The sequence below is a fragment of the Pyrus communis genome, chromosome 17 (genome assembly GCF_041283825.1).
Source record: "Pyrus communis isolate YQ-2024b chromosome 17, ASM4128382v1, whole genome shotgun sequence".
Classification (NCBI taxonomy): Eukaryota; Viridiplantae; Streptophyta; class Magnoliopsida; order Rosales; family Rosaceae; genus Pyrus; species Pyrus communis.
In genome coordinates, this window is record NC_142581.1 from 13,618,751 (window position 1) to 13,637,508 (window position 18,758).

General features: G+C 37.0%; 1 protein-coding gene across 1 annotated transcript; it reads left to right on the plus strand.

Moving 5' to 3' along the window:
• The first annotated feature begins 16,367 nt into the window (after positions 1 to 16,367).
• Positions 16,368 to 18,218, plus strand: LOC137708265 (multiple organellar RNA editing factor 7, mitochondrial). Its single transcript, XM_068447307.2, has 4 exons — positions 16,368 to 16,742; positions 17,074 to 17,171; positions 17,252 to 17,317; positions 17,733 to 18,218. Exons 1-4 carry the CDS (start codon positions 16,432 to 16,434, stop codon positions 17,816 to 17,818), a joined length of 561 nt encoding a protein of 186 aa, XP_068303408.1. The 5' UTR covers positions 16,368 to 16,431; the 3' UTR covers positions 17,819 to 18,218.
• The last annotated feature ends 540 nt before the right edge of the window (positions 18,219 to 18,758 follow it).

Sequence of the window (18,758 nt, forward strand, 5' to 3'; positions counted from 1 at the left end):
GATTTTGTAAACCCTGAGTCAAAAAAGTTAGTGCTTAAAGAATTTTATCATTATCCATTGACGAACCTGAATTTGGTTCGGATTGTTGTGGGGAAGGTTGTTGGCTGCATAGGTCTTAAATAGAACTCCTCATATGGCTACCAATATCCTTCTTGTTGAACTTGTTGAGGTTCCTTCTAGATAAAAATTAAATGATCTCCCCCACCTGGATTGTAAGTGTTGGAAAACAAGTCGTTCCTTGATTGATTACGGCCCTGATAACCCCAAGAATTGACACTCTCCCCACCTCCATTCTCAATTAATTGAGGATGTTGATTAGTTTGATATCCTTGCCTATAGGACACACCAAATGAAGGGACACTTTGCATTCTGGGCCTTTCGATATACTGCTACATAAGAGAAGTAAGATTTGCCATTTGAATTTGAAGATTAGCAATTGCCATGTCTTGCTTCTCTAGTACCTGAAATCAAAGAAATAAAACTATATCAAATATCAAAAGTAAAATAAACAAAAAAAGAAAAAAACAGAATGATTAGCAATTTTACAATTCCCCAGCAACGGCACCAAAATTTGATGTGTTAGAAACTAACACACAAATTAAACCCTATAAATTATGTAATCGTAGTACAAGTAAGTAGGGATCGTTCTATTTCGGGGATTAGAAGGGATGCTAATCAACACAAACAAAACTTATAAACTGAAAACTAAGTTAAACTAACGTTAAAACAATGAGGGGGGAGATTTTGGATGAATTTAATTAAAACAAAAGTAAAGGGCAGCAAGTAAATTAAGTTGTGAATGAAATATAGGTGAAAAGATAGCTAGAGGATTCGTCCTCACACATGAATCATATGCGTACAAATCGATTTCTAGTTATTCTTCCTATAAACCATGAATAACAATGCCCCAAATTAATAGTCAACAACACTAATTAACTCTCAGATTTTCCTAAGTTCATTGCATTGGACTCAGCAATGCAACCAAAATTTTCTTCTCAAGTTCCCTAACTATGAAAAGCATGATAGAGATACATCTCGAAGATCATTAAGTTCTGTGAAAATCATAAGCATTGATAAAGCATTCGTAACTATGAAAAGCATGATACTCCTGCCAAGAATTTACTTAACTCAATCATGACTAGTGACTTTTACTACTTACAAATATAAGTTCATAACGATTAGGTGAAATTCCCTTATATTCTAGCATCAAATCCCTGCAAGCAAACTAAGTGTGCACCCTTAATAAACATACAAGAATAAGTTATCTATAAAGCAGATAAGTAAATCGCATTCATGTTTTATGAAACAATAACTGGATGTAATCAACTTATATAAAACATATGATCATGGCTTTGAATTCACCTCTAGCTAAAAAGAAATTTAGTTACACACGTTCATCATAATTGAAAGCAAACTAAAATAAACATTAAAACTAAACAAGGATAGAAAGAACTCTGAAAATCCCAGCAACTTCAATGGATGAATGGTAGGCATGGCACACTCTAAATCTCTGTAGGAATTTCATATATATAGGGGGAATGGTTAAATCCAAGGAGGACAGGGTTTTGGCATTTTTGAGTTATTTTAGGACTCTAAAAATCAGGTAGAAAGTGTTGGAATGTGATTAGGATTCCACCTTGTAGCTGGACATAAGATAAGATAATGTTGGATATGATAGGATAAGATAAGATAAGATAAGATAGGATAGGATAAGATAATGTTCCTTTCCTATTAGGATTCCTCTTTCTTGTGTAATTCCTTGCCTTCCAAGCCTCAACTTTAATTTCTCTAGATTTTAGCACATGTCTAGCACCATTTAAACACTTAAAACGTTCAGCCCATATGCTATCCATGCATGCTATCCAATCCAAGTCCAAAACTGCTCCAAATTGCTCCATTTGACTATTTATTGTCATCTTTACCAACTGGACCTACAATAATACGAAAATAACATAAACTACCAAAATAAATGGAAATTAATGAAGTAAATGCAAAGAAATAAGATAACAAGGTCGCATAAATATGCTCCTATCACTAACACCTTTTTTGAAACAAAACAACAAACCTTATGGTTCTTGGTATGAACAACAAGAACAAAGCAAGAACATTGAAGAACATCCATGAAAACCCATAAGAGCTCCATGAATGTTTTCACTCAATAAAACTCAAATTTTCACTACACAATAGAGGGTTAACATCCTAGGATACTTAGGGGTTCCAAAAGTCACTTTAAAACACTTTAACAATACAAACATGAACCCAAAAATCCACCCCTTGGATTTGGCCGAATTTCTCCATAAACATGGCACCAAAATTTAGCTCCAAAATTCATGCTCATATGAACTACATCAAGCAAAATTTACATTCAAAAAAGCAAGAATAATGCTTGTAACAATTACAACATCCAAATCAAAGACTATGAACTATAAAACCCAAAAGGATTCACCAATTACTAGACCTAGGCTCGAATACCACTTGAAGGAAAAATTTGTGAAAACTAGTTCATTTGAGCAACATCTATGCATGCAATTAACAATTAAAGGCGGAATTATGCTTGCATGCACTCAAAAATAGAACTTTACCCATGAAATTCAAGGCCTAGTAGTTGTGGTGAACCAAGACTCAACTCAAATCTTAAATAAAAGAGTTGAGAAACTTTTATACCTTTGCAGCACCTCTTTGCTTAGAAAAGGATATTCACCCATGTGAAGGCCTTCTTTCCTTAGTCTCCTTACTCCTTGGCTCCATGGATGTGGATGGAGGAACTTTGCTTCTTGGCTCCATGACTTCTTGGATATGGATGAAGGAACGGATTCTCCAAGTTCCCAAGAAAAGGAACCTCTAAGTTTCCACACCAAGGAGAACATTGAGGAAGAGATGAGTGACCTAGGAAGAAATGGATGCTAGTCCATTCTTCTTAGGGTGGCTGGCCTCCTAAGAGAAGAGAGAGCCTTTTTGTGTTTTTCTCTTTTCTCTCTAGAAAACCCCTATGAGGGAATGGGCTATAATTTCCTTTCTATAGCCACTTACATTGAGTGGATAATTGAAATTAAAACCAATTCTCCCTCACACTCTCTATGGCTGGCCATGTAGGTTCATTGGGCTTTCATGCCCTTTGTGTTTTCAAGTTGTCATACAACTTGAGTTATTGGACTTGACATTTGAAGCTCATTGCGCCTTGAGGCCTAAAATTAACCCGAGGTCTAAAACGAACTTATTCATTTGATTAATTAACATATTAATTCATCTTAACCATAAATAATTAAACCATTTAATTATCCTTACTCATCTCCATTGTTTCTGCAATCTCTACCTTACACGGTGTACGATCCATTAGGTTCCTTTTAGCAAGGCAGTGGGCGATTAGAACTCTTCAAACCGATTGTGAATTGAAACTTACTTTTCAATTCTCCCTTTAGTGATTATACACCTTTAGGGCTTCCACAAACCATGAGTTGTAGCAGTCTATCATGGTTACCCAAGCTAATCAGAAGAGGTGAAGAACCTGTTCAGTTTGGGATTACAATGCAATACGATCTTTCTCTAATACAATACTTTTGACCACATTGTTTGATTCGATAGTTTATTCATGTCTACTATCCAATGCGGTTCTCTTATATGATTACCTTGAATGTGATTTGGAACGAATTCCTAAATCTCATTCATACTCTGGCCAGAGATTCTTAATCATATCATAGAGTATTCCCCCTCAAACGGTTTGAAGGTTAGAGATCCCTTGTTATGCATTCACTTGCCTCCATAGCTAAGTGGCTTAACCCTAACTATGTTGTGGACACCCTTTGACGGAGTGACTTTGACATAGTCAAAGATCAAGGACCTAACCATAAGACAACTATGATGCCTCAGGTCAAATGACTACTTTGCATTATCCCAACCATGAGTTTTCTTGTGACATGAGTATGAGAACTCCTTGTTAATCGCGTTCAGTGGACTCATTCTCTATTGAGCACCTACATGCTTATCTTGGTGTTAGTCACACCAATGACTCAAGACCAGTCACTTTCTCTAAGAGAAGACATAACACATACTAATCTTAACGGACTGTCAATGCCCAATTGGCAATTCTATGATCAGGAACGTTTAGGATATGTATACAAAAGAGAATGGTCTCATGAATCTAACTTCTTTAGATCACATTCTCCCAACTATATATTCCTTGCACTTAAGCATATAACATTTATATGAGACGGCTTTAAAAAATAATCTTTGCCCTTTATATTAAACTAGATTAGTTTAACATGTGAAATTTCCGTAAAGTATCATCATATGATTGGCTTTAGGGCACATTTCCAACATGGTCAACGAAGGTCAACAATCTCACCACTAAGGGAATTTTCGTCAATTCGCTCTTTTAAAATTAATAAAATCATAAAATTAGGGATGGGTTGTTACAATCTACCCACCTTAAAAAAAACTTTGTCCCCAAAATTTGAAATAAGCTTCTATATAAAAATAGTGAAAAGATAGCAGAAAAATATAATATGTAAAGAAGATATCAAGTTAGAGCGGTTGCATAAAAGAGAATGTCATTCCGTGTCGATCGAAGTGTAATGATTCCTCTTTCATGCCTCCAAACTTATACTTTCCTTCTCCTTCAATACAAAACTATAATATAAAACCTTTGTAAAAACATAAATTCAAAAATAGATATATAATAACATAATGTTTAAAATACCTATATAAAAATGTAAATTTAAAATAATTGTACTGAAATTAAAACTGAAAATAGAAAGTTTTTCACCTACGCATTCGTAGCGTCATGTACTCCGAGAATAAGCATGTAGTATCTTTGGGTCAAGCCCAAATAATAAAATAATAAATAATATACTAACGTAGACAGGCCTAATTGTCCACTTGGTTAACAAATCTAACGAATAAGTTATCGATATTACAGTCTACAGCCCGCAATACCGACAACTCACTGTTTGTCACAATAAGCAAGCAAATAATTCCCGAGGATGCAATATTACCATCTTGCCCCCATTGGGAAATACGCATAAATCAACTGAATAACGCATCAATCGTGCTCACGTACTACCTTCTCGGGTGACAATGTCAATAGTATGCAATTTTCTAAATTGTAATCTTGATCCTTTGAACACCTGTTCACAATTCTCTTCTACCAATCATGTATTATGCATAGAATCTCTATACAACGCCTCAAATGGTGCCATACCCAAAACCAAAATTGTAACCGTAGTTACATGCAACTCAAATAAAGATAAATGTCTATCATAACCATACTAAGTCTGCATAACGAACAAAACGCAACATGTACACTAAGATTTGGATAGTTCATTTAGACTGGTCGTTAGTCTGAGGATGAAATGTGGTACTGAACAAAAACTTAGTACTCATGGCCATCAAGTAGGCTTCCCAAGACTTGGAAGTGAAACGTGCATTACAATGAGATACAGTAGTGACACCCACACCCTGTAACCAAACAATGTAGTTCACAACGCCTAAACGAGCATATTCATATGAATTTCTCTCGAATTTAGCGAAAAACTATGTTGAGAAGTCTAAAGAGCACTTAAAAATTTGGGGGTCGAAACAAGTTCATCAAATCTAAAATACAAGGTAACTGAAATTAATGCATGATATCTCGCTACAACGGTAGCTTCCGAGAGATTCAATCACCAACAATAAAGATTTATTCAGCAAAGTATTTGTTGGGTGATTGAGGAATTAGTGGTTACAACTAAAATTTCAAGGTCCAAGCGATTCTCCTAAACGGTATGTCTGCTTCAAAAAAAATAATACGAAGTGCAATAGGGGAGGCACGTACCCAAGGTTGACTGAAATACTTTCTAGCACTAGGAGGTGAATAGGGAATCACAGTCAGAGTAGATGTTAATTGAAACGTCATGAAATCTAATAAGTTCAAGGATGAGAAATTTTTATAAGTGGTCTACAATTTAGTCCCTCTGGACCAACAACAAGTGAGCTGACTTGTCAAGTCAGTTGATAATCACCAAAACATCATCACAATCTCTACATCTACAAGATACCTCATATCGGGAGCTTATGGTGATATTTCCCATCTCTATTTAGATACAGGGAGTGATTATAACGACTCAAATGATTTCTTAATGATTCATCAGTAACATCAAATCAATGCTCGTGAATTCTAACTAAAATATGATAGGACATGCAGAAATTGTTCAAGGGTAGATATGTCTTTTGATGCGGTAAACAATAATTACATTTGCACAACCGGGTAAATACACGATAGTGCAATCATAGACGTTGATTTGGTTCCTTTATCGTCATTGTCAGAAATTTATTTCCTTTCAAATGAAGATGTATTTGAGAGATCTAAGGTTAGTAAAGATTTTGGACACGTTTCTCCAGAGAAGTGTCACCCAGTTTTTAAGTGAAAATGGTAGAAGTTGAATCTAAGTCAGGAGTAAGGTAATTCACTTCATGCGGTCCCAATTGCCAGTAGACATATTCAAGACTCCATCATGCTACATCGGTACGTAGCCAAATCATTCAAAGGAAACATCATCGTGGATTTCGTAATTATCGATGTCATCGAAAGGTGTAAGAATAATGCTTAGAAAGAGACAACAATTCGGTTGTCAGAAATTTTATTCATATACAACATCACAAACTAAACTAACTTTCCTCGATCGACAAATGAGGAAAAAAAACACTATTGCAGAAAAAAATCGCTAACAAACTATCGATTCAATCGACAAGGTGAAGGATATCTCGAATTTCACAACACTTTGTGAATATTCCAACTTTCTTCTGTAATACCTTTTAGGGAAAAGAAAAGAATATCGTCTACTGAGATCATGTCTCCCAAGAAAAGTACCAATCTAAACAAAATTTACATTTGAAGACTTTGGTATAAAGCTAACTGTCGGTATTTAGAGAAATTGATTTCATTGTTGGAGTAGGTAAGGAAGTCGTCGGCAAGACTACTATGAATTCGTTCGGCTACAAAAGAAAACTCAGGCTCCAAAAATTGATCGGAGAAACCATCAACAAGTAGGGGTTAACGGTATCATCACCCGATTAGGTTGCTAAAATCTAAGGACAATCCTAAGGTTCAGTTTTTCGCCTTCGCGGATAGGTTTGGGGTTCCCAAGATAAAGTGTTTGGTTGGGTAAATTCCTAATTGGTAAGTTTTTGTAACTAAGTTTTCTCAATGACATTGGAGTTGTTTAAGAAGATGCAAGGAAAATTGGTGTAATACTAGAAAGTGGATCGATGGTGTATTTCACTTCACAATTTAGTGATATCCCAGGTAAAATTTTGGGAAATGACGCCAAAGATATTCGTCCTTGAAACGTACCATAATACTTCCGTTCCATATGACACATACTAATAGGTCTTCATGGCTTTCTCGATACTCAAATTGCTCTTACAGTGGGAAATTAACTCATGCTTTGGATTCTAATGTTTACCTATGAAAGTGGTCAGAAATGTGGCTAGTCAAAGAGGTTTTGATTACCTAGATGGGCGATAAAGTTCAAACAACTACAAGTTTATTGTTCTCCTACAAGGCTTGCTCCTAAGTTTCCACAATTATAATTTCTTCGGCTAAGCTAGTCATTGTTAATCATTCTATCAGTCTCCCCGCTAATTAATGCATTTAAGATATATTGATATTGTTTGTTATCCTAAAATTGTGAACCGGCATTCTAGCACAAAGGTATCATTTTCAGATACTAGCATGCGTTCGGTATCAGAAATCATACTGCCTGAATACCGATTGACAGTTCCTAGATATCATACAATATCGTCAATTAGTAGCGCCAGGCTGATTACAGGTTAAAGCCCACTCGGGTGGATGGTTCCAAATGATTGGTAAGGAATTGATCTTATACGTTGGTTTCGTTGATTCTAGGGAAAAATATTTGCTACTCTGTGGATTTCTACTAACCGTAGGCATAAAAACTCGTACTCCCAAGCCTATATTCGTCAAAATGACGAATACAGCATCGAAAGAAATTCTGGGAATTAATGTTGGTTGAAATGTCCAAAGGCCTGAAAAAGGAATTTGCTAATAACCTACCTTAGAATGAACTTAAAGGGATTTAATCTTCCTCCTAAAGATTCGGAAGTATAATTAGTATGCATGAGAAGATTAGTGCTATCGGGGACCAAAAGTGATTGTCCCCCATGTTGGGTTTTACAACTCAAAATTAGGATGATGCAAAGAATTAGGTTTGTGTTACCTATTTGGTTTTGGTGTCCTATTTGGGTTTGGATTTTGACTTCTTAGTTGGTTTCTTGGTGGAAAGATTTTGTTAATTACCTATTTGATTAGGATATGTATTTACTTCCTATTAGGATTCTTATTGTAACCTAAGTCCTATACACTATAAATAGGACCTTACGGTTAGTGTATTTTGTGTGCCTCACCAAGGCTCAGAGAGTTTTCTCTAATTGGGTTTTGGGGTGGAGGTCACCATTTGGAATCATGAGTGCGTGGAAAACGCGTGGCTCATTCGTGTGGCAATTTAGTGAGAGTCAATTTGTGAGTTTGTGAGTTAGAGAGCAATTTGGGAGAATCTTCTCCGTTTGTTTGGGTTCTCTACTCGTTTGGTTTAAGGTTTGTAATTTGTGGGATTTGGGTTGTGAGAGTTTAAACACTCTGTTTGTTTAGTGAAATTCCTCGCCGTGCTTCACTCGTGGATGTAAGCTTTACGCCGATCCACGTAAATCTCTTGTGTTAGTTTGAGATTGTTTGTTTTAGTTTTCACCTACGACGTTGATATTGGTACTTTGTTAAAATTCATTTTCGTTTGCGCATAAAAGTACAACACCCCAGATGTTCGTCCACCGAGTACTACCACTTTAGCACCACATTGTCACTCGAGACATTTGTGGAAATTTCGACGAAAAGAAAAACTTCATAGGAATTCCAAGAGGTGGTATACTAACAGGTGTTGCCAAGAAATCAAAACTATTTCTGATTTCCTATCACGGAAGAGAAGGTAGAAATGACTAGTGGTAGTGGAATTGATTAGTAAAACTCTGGTGGCACATAATTACAGATACATTAGCCCTGCTACAGGGCCAACAACCTATTCCAAGTCAGGATTTTCCTTGGCATGGAGGTTTTTCATTTAAGTCTAGAGGTGATCGCCAAAATGTTCTTCTAGAAGGTCGATAAGTCGTCTAAGTAACCCAAAACTTACGAAAACCTCACATGTTTTTCATATTCAACGAGGTGGCAAGATTCAACAATTAGGCTCAAGAACCGAGAATGCTTACATCACGTGTGTGATGACCGCAATGATGCCCAAACTTATGCTCTGATACCAAGCAGATAATATAAATATAGTCATGCCATAGTAATTCGATAATCCTAGTCAACATAATATTATTCATAACCGTAAATCTAATTAAGGCATCCCATAGGATTTATAATGATTTCCTAATTCTCATCATTATGACATTTCGTATAAATGTTAATTTAATTACAGCATCACCTAGAAAATTCGTTATTAGATGTATATATGGAAACTAAACCAATATAAAAATAAATAAATATATATATATAAGAAAAGACCCACTCACAAATATTTGCGAAGTCGTAACCGTTCGAACAAGAGAAGTCAAAGTCTCCGATAGTAATCGCACCTAAGCATAATAATGAGACCCATTAGTAAAACTCAACTAAAATGATTAAATTTGGGAAAACGGAATGAGGATTTGAAATTAGGGCGTCGAAATACACTAAGAGGGGTCCCGGACAAATTTTGTAAAAAGTTAACGAAAAAGTCAACCGAGTCGCCTCGGCGGTCAACTAGGTTAAAACTTTACAATTTCGCTAAATGGACTTGGGGAGTCAAAATTAGCCTAAGAGAGTTTCCGAAAAAATTTTGAAAAAGTCGATAGAAGGAATATTCTGAGCCCATTTAAAAAATGGGCGGGGCAGGGTTAACGGGCCAAAGGCTTAGGCTGGCCTATGGATCAGGTTTTTGAGCCTTTCTCTTATTTTTTTATGTATCGGGTTGGGTTTACCCATTGGGCTTGCGGGTTGTACCCGCCGGACCTAAGAGGAAGAAGAAGGCTGGATTCGTAGGATTTGGCCCAGAGACCTCCTAAGCTACAATTTGGGTTTGTTGAAACTTACCCAAAACTAGCATATAATATATGGAACTGAAGCTTGCAACATGAGGGAGATGAATATACCATCAAGAGGTCAAGCCATGATCGGAGAAGACCGGAAAAAAGTCTGCAAAGCTCGGGTTTCTCTCCGAAAAAATTAGGGAGAGGCATCCCCTCGTCGTTTCTGCATTCAAACATTGTCATTCATCTCAAAACTACTCCAAAGGTACACCAAAACACAATCTGCTAGATTTTAAAGGGTTTTTGGACGTTACCAACACTAAAATCGACAAAATCTTCATTGGGAAACCATAGCTCTATGCCAAAGTTCCTTGGCTCGACGGTAGCAGCTGGGTTCCCAGGGTGGCTACTTAAACAAGGTGTTTGCAGTGGTTTTGCGCTCATGGTGGGTTGAAGACGAGAATGGATGGTGTTCTGAGTAGTTCACTGAAGGAAGGATGCGATGGTGGCAGCCGTTGTTGTTGTTGTTGTTGTCGGGGAGAGATTACAGGAGAGATAAGGGAGACAGAGCTGAGAAAGAAAAAGGAATGAAAGGTAGAGGGGAAGAACAAGTGGCAAGAGAGGAGTGCAGAGCTTGGGTGAGTGTGGGCCCCATGGGTTAGAAATATTAATAAATATTAAAAATATCTCTTAAAAAATTATTAAAATAATGATATTTTTTATTTTTGGTCAAACAAAAGATTTTGTTGAAGGACATATTTGTGAAAACAAGTTTATTTGAGCAACACCTATGCATGCTATTAACAATTAAAAGGTGGAATGACGCTTGTATGCACTCAAAAACAAAACTTTACCCATGAAATTCAAAGCCTAGTAGTTGGGTGAACCAAGACTCAACTCAAGAACAAAGTGAGTTGAGAAATCTTATACCTTATTGATTCCTCTTTGCATAAGAAAAGGCTAATCACCCAAGGAGAGGGCCTTCATTCCTTGCTTCTTAACTCCATGGATTTCTTGGAGGAGGATGGTTGAAAGGATTCTCCAAGTTCCCAAAATAGAGAACCTCTAATTTATCCACACCAAGGAGAGCATTGATGAAGAGATGAGTGACCTAGGAAGAGATAGATGCTAGTAATCTCTTCCAAGGTGGCCGGCCTCCTAAAGAGTCAAGAGAGCTTTTGTTCTCATCTTTTCTCCAAAGAAAACCCCTAAGGATGAAATGGCTATAAAGTTTCCTTTATACCACCTCACAATGTAGTGGCAAACTTGCAATTAAAGCAAGTTTACTACCCTTTCTCTATACGGCCGGCCTTAAGGGTTTATAGGGCTTTCAAGCCCTTTGTGTTTTCAAGTTGTCATACAACTTGAGTTATTGGACTTGACATTCAAGTCTAATTGGGCCTTGCAGCCCAAAACTAACCTGAGGTCTAAAACGAACTAATTCGTTTGATTAATCATCATATTAATTAAACCTTGCCATAAATAATTAAACCATTTAATTATCCTTCCTCATCTTCCTTCCTCATCTTCATTATTTCTTCAATCTCTAGCTTACACGATGTACGATCCATTAGGTTCCTTTTAGCGAGGCAGTGGGCGATTATAACTCTTCATATCGATTGTGAATTGAAACTTACTTTCAATTCTCCCTTTAGTGATTATACATGTTTAGGGCTTCCACAAACCATGAGTGACACCTAGCAGTATGTCATGGTTACCCAAGCTAATCAGAAGAGGTGGAGAACCTATTCAGTTTAGGATTACAATGCAATACGGTCTTTCTTTAATACAATACTCTTGACCACATTGTTTGGTTTGATAGTTTATTCATGTCTACTATCCAATGTGATTCTTTTACTTATATGATTACCTTGAATGTGATTTGGAACAACTTCCTAAATCTCATTCATACTCTAGCCAGAGATTCTTAATCATATCATAGAGTATTCTCCCTTAAACGGTTTGAAGGTTAGAGATCCCTTGTTGCACATTCACTTGCCTCCATGGCTAAGTGGCTTAACCCCAACTATGTCGTGGACACCCTCTAATGGAGTGACTTTGACATAGTTAAAGATCAAGGACCTAACCACAAGACAACTATGATGCCTCAGGTCAAATGACTACTTTGTATTATCCCAACCATGAGTTCTCATGTGACATGAGTATGAGAACTCCTCGTTGATCGTGTTCAATGGACTCATTCTCTATTGAGCACCTACATGTTTATCTTGGTGTCAGTCGCACCAATGACTCAAGACCAGTCATTCTCCCTAAGAGAAGACATAGCACGTACTGATCTTAACGGACTGTCATGCCCAATTGGCAATCCTATGATCAAGAATGTTTAGGATATGTATACGAAAGAGAATGGTCTCATGTATCTAACTTCTTTAGATCACATTCTCCCAATTGCAAATTCCTTGGACTTATTGTTTAAGCATATAACATTTATATGAGACAGCTTAAAACAATAATCTTTTTCCTTTATATTAAAATAGATTACTTTAGCATGTGAAATGTCCGTAAAGTGTCATCATATGATTGGTTTTAGGGCACATTTCCAACATTTGTTAGATTAGATGTTAGATTAGCCATCGACAGGGTTTGAACCCACACCATTATATAAAGGCTCAACACCCTTCCACCACTGTGGTAAAGGGCCACTTGCAAAATAATGATATATTAATATAAAAATTTTGAATAAATATACAAAATATAAAATAGTAGTTTTCACAAAAGTATTTTCAGATTCGTAGTTCCATAAAATCTTCATCGTAACTCCCATTTTGATTCTGCTGACGTCTACGCGTTCGTAGAGTCGAGTACTTCGAGAATTTGGTGAAATAATGTTTCGTACCTCTCACCGTACGCTGGTTAACGAAGGTCAAATAATCTTTTTTTTTAATACTGAGTATTACAATTTTCCTTTTCTTCTGGCTATCATATTATTCGTTGAACACATATGGATTGTGCTTGGGCTAAAGTTATTTGGCAACATTTTATTCCACCTCAACTATCTATTTTGGCTTGGCGGCTTTTTCATGATAAACTTCCTACTAAAGGTGCACTACAACGACATGGAATTTCTTTGGCGTCCATTTGTTGTTTATGTCATAATTCTAAAGAATCTATTATTCATCTTTTCTTCGGTTGTCGGATATCTAAGTAACTTTGGAGGTGGTTAGCATGTCCATTTGGTACCTCTTTGCCTTTTTTAGATTCTTTGGTTGTTTTTTGAGATACTTACGTACTTAAGCCCTTCTCCAAACAATTGCATAAGCTCTGGATTTTTGCAATCTGTCTACTATTTCGAATATTTGGAAAGCTCAAAATAAGTTAATTTTTTAGGGTCACCCAATATATTTTCATTGCTTTTGCATGTCTATCTACTCTAGGATCGTGCATGGTGGGAAGTTTATTCCTCATTACTCTCAGGGTTTTGACACATGTATCATTTCTTCTTTGGGAATCCAACCTATTCCTCGTAAGGCACCGACTGTTCTTCCTATGCTTTGGTCTTCTCCTTGGTTTTCTTGGATTAAACTTAATACAGATGGTTTGTGTAAAGGAAATCCTGGTCCTGCTACTAGTGGAAGAGTTTTCAAGGATCATCATGGTCAATTTCTTGGCAGTTTTTGCTAATAGATCGATCATCACAACTCTTTCTTTGCGGAATTATCAGCAATTATTGTTGGTATAGAGTTTCCATATCAGTTGGGTTGGCATTGTATTTAGTTGGAAAGTGACTCTTCTAGTGTTATTTTTGCTCTCCAATCAACTGATTTTGTTCCTCCTTGGGCCCTTTGTACACAATGGTCTATTTGTTTGGACCGCATTCAGAAAGATGCTTTCTACACCTCTGACATATATCGTTTCACATCCTGGCCTGGGCCCCCACCACATCCCGGGCCCGACTCCATCACAATATTGTCCGCTTTGGGCCCCGACCACGCCCTCACAGTTTTGTTTTTGGGAACTCACACGAGAACTTCCCAGTGGGTCACCCATCATGGGATTGCTCTCACGCGCTACTCGCTTAACTTCGAAGTTCTAATGGAACCCGAAATCAGTGAGCTCCCAAAAAGCCTCGTGCTAGGTAGAGATGGGAATATACATACAAGGCATACATTCCCCTGGGCGATGTAGGATGTTACAATCCACCCCACTTAGGGGCCCGACATCCTCGTCAGCACACTTCCGGCCAGGGATTGGCTCTGATACCAAATTGTCACATCCTGGCCGAGCCCCTACCACATCTCGAGCCCAACTCCACCGTAGCACGATATTATCCGTTTTGGGCCCCAACCACGCCCTCACAGTTTTGTTTTTGGGAACTCACACAAGAACTTCCCAGTGGGTCACCCATCATGGGATTGCTCTCGCTCGCTACTTGCTTAACTTCGAAGTTCCAATGGAACACGAAGCCAGTGAGCTCCCAAAAAGTCTCGTGCTAGGTAGAGATGGGAATATACATATAAGGCTTACACTCTCCTGGTCGATGTGGGATGTTACATATCGTGAGGGAAACGTTGTTGTGGACAATTTTGCTAGCATGGGCTTGTCTTCTCCAACTTTGGTATGGCATAATTCCTTTTCGGTGGCGGCTCGTGCTACTTTGTTTTCAGACTATACTGGCTCTCTTGGCTTCCACTTCTCAAATTAATGTGCACCATGGCATACAAGTTTGTGTGACTTTCTTATTTTCTTTTCTTAACCTGTGATGTTGCTTGATCTGTTTGGCAGGTTTAGACCTTTTAGGTTTGGCTTTAGAAGGGTTAGGCTTCATGTCTCCCCTCTTTTCCATGTATCATTATTGTTTTCGTTTCTAGAAAGGTAAGGTTTATGTCCCCCCTCTTCTTTTTCATGTATTTTTTCCCTTTTTTTCTTTTACTATAAGGGATTAGGTTTATGTCCCCCCAATTAGGTGTAACTTTTTTTTCATTATTAATAAAATTCTCTCGTACCATCAAGGTTTACCAAAAAAAAATGCAGGGCTATAATTCTAAACGGTTTATGTTTAACCGTTTCGGTTGGAGATGACTTGATAGACTTTTTCAAGCATATATTTTTCCTTTCTCTACTGTACTCTACTTGGAGAATCTCCTCCATTCCTGTCACCCCTTTAAAATGTTATGATTGAGATAGAACAGATCAAAATGGAAAAAATTCTAATATCCCCTTATAGAGTTTTTTGTCATTAGATTTTCTATTAAACATTCAATGATTAAAATTTAAACGGCTAAAATACCTGTGTATGCATAGAATACAACTGGGCATATTAGAAAATCTCTCAAAACTATACCACAAGTAGCATTGTCGAGCTTGGGATTCTCGAGTCCGAAAGCTTAAATTGATATTCTTACATTACATGGTTTCACATGAACATGCTAAAAACAGTACCAGTAGTCGATGTCATAAACAAATTTTTTTTGCTAGACTTGAATCGATTTCATAAAACCAACTATTTTGTGGTCGAAAGCTAAAAAACTAGAATAAGCACAAAATAATTGAATTTTGAAAGTTCTCTGCGAAATTTGAAGATCATTATATCAAAACATATCACAATGAGAATAAAAGTAACTCCAAATTATTATAGTTTTTCCAAACAAAATCCAAAACTAAAACAACAACTCCACAAATAAAATATAAAAACATTGATCAAAACAAACCCGAAAATATGGAATTGGATCCATTCTTAAACATACTATCTAGAGCCTAGGGATAAAAAAAATCTAGACCACACAAATTGAATTTGACAATTCTGATCAACTTATTTTACTGACCTACCTTATACAAACCAACAACTTTAATTTTTTTTTTTCACACAAATTAAAAGTCCAAATTTTTTTTATTCGTAAACTCAAAACACTAGGTCCGAAATGGATCCAAATTCCAAAGTATGATTCCAAAACTAAAATGAGCCCACATCCAATTAAACCCTCCACAAATAAATAAATAAATAAAAGATTTGATCAAAATATCTGAACCAAACAAATCAAAGTAACCAATGCTCATCACACGATTCACAAGCCACATACAGTACGTGGGCCCATTCTATGCTCTGTCCAAGAGCCCAGACGACGATTCTCTTTCAATTCCTTTTGTGAGGATATAAGGAAGTTTCACATTTTAATAGTTCATCGTATATTATGTGGATAATTTTTGTTAGTTACTATTTATATTTAATTTTAAATAGTAAAATTCAAATGATTTTTAACCGCACGATGTACGATAAATGATTAAGATGTGAGAATACTAACAATTTAGATCCGGATCCAAATCCCCTAAATACGACATGTCGTTACATAAAAGAGGGACCGAGCCCAGTGAGTGAGTGGAGCACCAACGAGACTAAACCACACAATCCGGGATGCGATGCGATCAAGCATTGGGAGTACGCCGTTAAGTCTAACAGCCACGTTTCTCCGGCGTCACCGTTTCTCAAATCCGCTGTCGTGTACTCTCTTTCCATCTTCGCCCTTCTCGTCGTCTTCTTCAGCTCCGAGAAGCTCCGCCGACGACTCGGCCAAGGACTCGGCGGGCAGTGAGTTGACTCGGTTGGCGACGGTGGTGGAGGGCTGCGACTACGAGCACTGGCTCGTTGTCACGGAGCCTCCTAAGGGTTACCCACTTCGCGACGAGATCATCAGTGGCTACATCCAAACCCTAGCCACCGCCCTCGGAAGGTAAAACCTGAATACACTTTCCGGGTTAGCGGATTTAGGTTGTAAGGTTCAAACTTGAAGTACATTTTAAACACTTTATACTTTCAGAAATTGGCCGAAATATTTATTTTCCAAATTTTAATTGATTAGTTTTCAGTAGATATTATATCGTCAATATTTGATCGCTATGTGGTTGATATTTGATCGCTGTATTGTCGATATTTGATTTTAATCAGCTCAACAGCAGTTTTGATGTTTCTGGGACCGATCGTTATTACTATTATATATACACATACATACAGGCATATCTCATGGATTTGTTTGATAAACTTAGTGTTGGTGATAATTGTAGTGAAGAGGAGGCAAAGAAGTCAATTTACTCTGTTTCGACAAAGTACTACTTTGCATTTGGCTGCAAAGTCCCAGAGGATTTGACTTTAAAGATAAAATGTAACTTCCTGCACAACTATTTCAATTTTCTTTTTGTTTAAGTTTTGAATTTGGTATAAACATGATTGAATTGTTTGCAGCTCTGCCTAATGTGAGATGGGTTCTCCCAGATTCTTACTTATGTCATGGTGAAAATGACTATGGAGGTATTCTTTCTTGCTTTTTTTCTTCACTTCTTCAACTTCTGAGCCTAGGACGTGCTTAGTGTGTGAATACGAAGATTCACTTTAATGCCGTGTTTAGTTACAACTTACAAGCCGACCCTTAAATGAATAGGGAGGATGTTCGAGAACGTTGATTTGAAATATGATGATATTTATACGAGTCATTCCAAATAAATGCAAGGTTACTCATCAAGAAGAATTAGAATGTTAGCTGCCAACTTATAGCATACTGTGTAGACTCATCTAAGTGATGTGAAGCCACAATGCATGATTTATTTCTGTAGGAAAACATCGAAACCCGATTTATCTTTGATTCTTGTTCCCCAAGGAAATTTTTATTCCATGTTTCCATAGGTAATCAATCTGCATTTCTGAACATGTTCTTGGTTCTGGACAGGAGAACCTTTAGTTGAAGGGGTTGCTGTTCCATATGATGAAAAGTATCACGCAGACTGGGTGCGTGACGAAAAATTCAAGGCTTAATCACACCTATGGCCCCTGGATTAGCACTCTCGGCTACTTAATCCCGATCAGGCTGCTAAAGTTTCACCTCCTGGTGGTGAAAGCGGAATTTTTTTATGAGAATCAACTTGCATCAACCCGAATGTGTGACTTTCGTTTGAAATGGACCGTCTGAGGTCATCTCTGGGGTCATAAGTCTTCAAGCTAAACTTAGTTCTAGCTTAAGCATTCCCACTCAAATCTTGCTAGAAGTTGCAGTGCATTTTTGTAACCCCAACCCAATTCTAACCCTACTTGGTTCAAATTGGGGATGGGATGGATGTACACAATTATTAATATATATATATATATATATAGAACTTTTCTCATTTTTTTAGTCATTAGTATGAGTTATCGTATTATTATATTATTAACTTTGTATCGCTTTGCTTGTTCATCAACCTGGTCGCACGACATTAATACAAATGAGTAGACCCGAACACGAGCCGGGACCCTTCCGGGTTGCTTACTGTGGTCATAAGCAATAGCAAATTCAAGTCTTTCCAAGGACCTTCATGGTTGCATCAGCAAAACTCAGCCTCTAAATTAGGCCAACTTGGGATTTCTTGGCCTTAAATCCTCGCTCCAAATAGTTTTGGTGGATTATTCAAACCCTTTACTTGTTGCACTACATTTGAGCTAATTTTGAACACAAAGGATGAATAAATGGTAAATTGACTCGGAATATCGAATACAATATTTTCCACTCCAGAAGCAAATGGAAGGTTACAAAAGTGAGTCCATAAATAATTTAATCAACGTCATCCTTGCAATGACCTCATGCACAAGTCATAATTTCATATTATTATATGAATTCTGAAATAGTTTTTTTTTTTTTTAAATATGTGAAAGCATAGAAATTTAAAGCTGAAAACTGAGTATATGGATTATCTGTATTCCACAAATAAAACAACTATAATGT

Coding starts and splice junctions, on each gene's coding strand:
- LOC137708265 (XM_068447307.2), top strand. CDS start 16,432: ATGCGATCAAGCATTGGGAGTACGCCGTTAAGTCTAACAGCCACGTTT. Junction 17,172..17,251: donor TTTGACTTTAAAGATAAAAT/GTAACTTCCTGC, acceptor AATTGTTTGCAG/CTCTGCCTAATGTGAGATGG. Junction 17,318..17,732: donor TGGTGAAAATGACTATGGAG/GTATTCTTTCTT, acceptor GGTTCTGGACAG/GAGAACCTTTAGTTGAAGGG.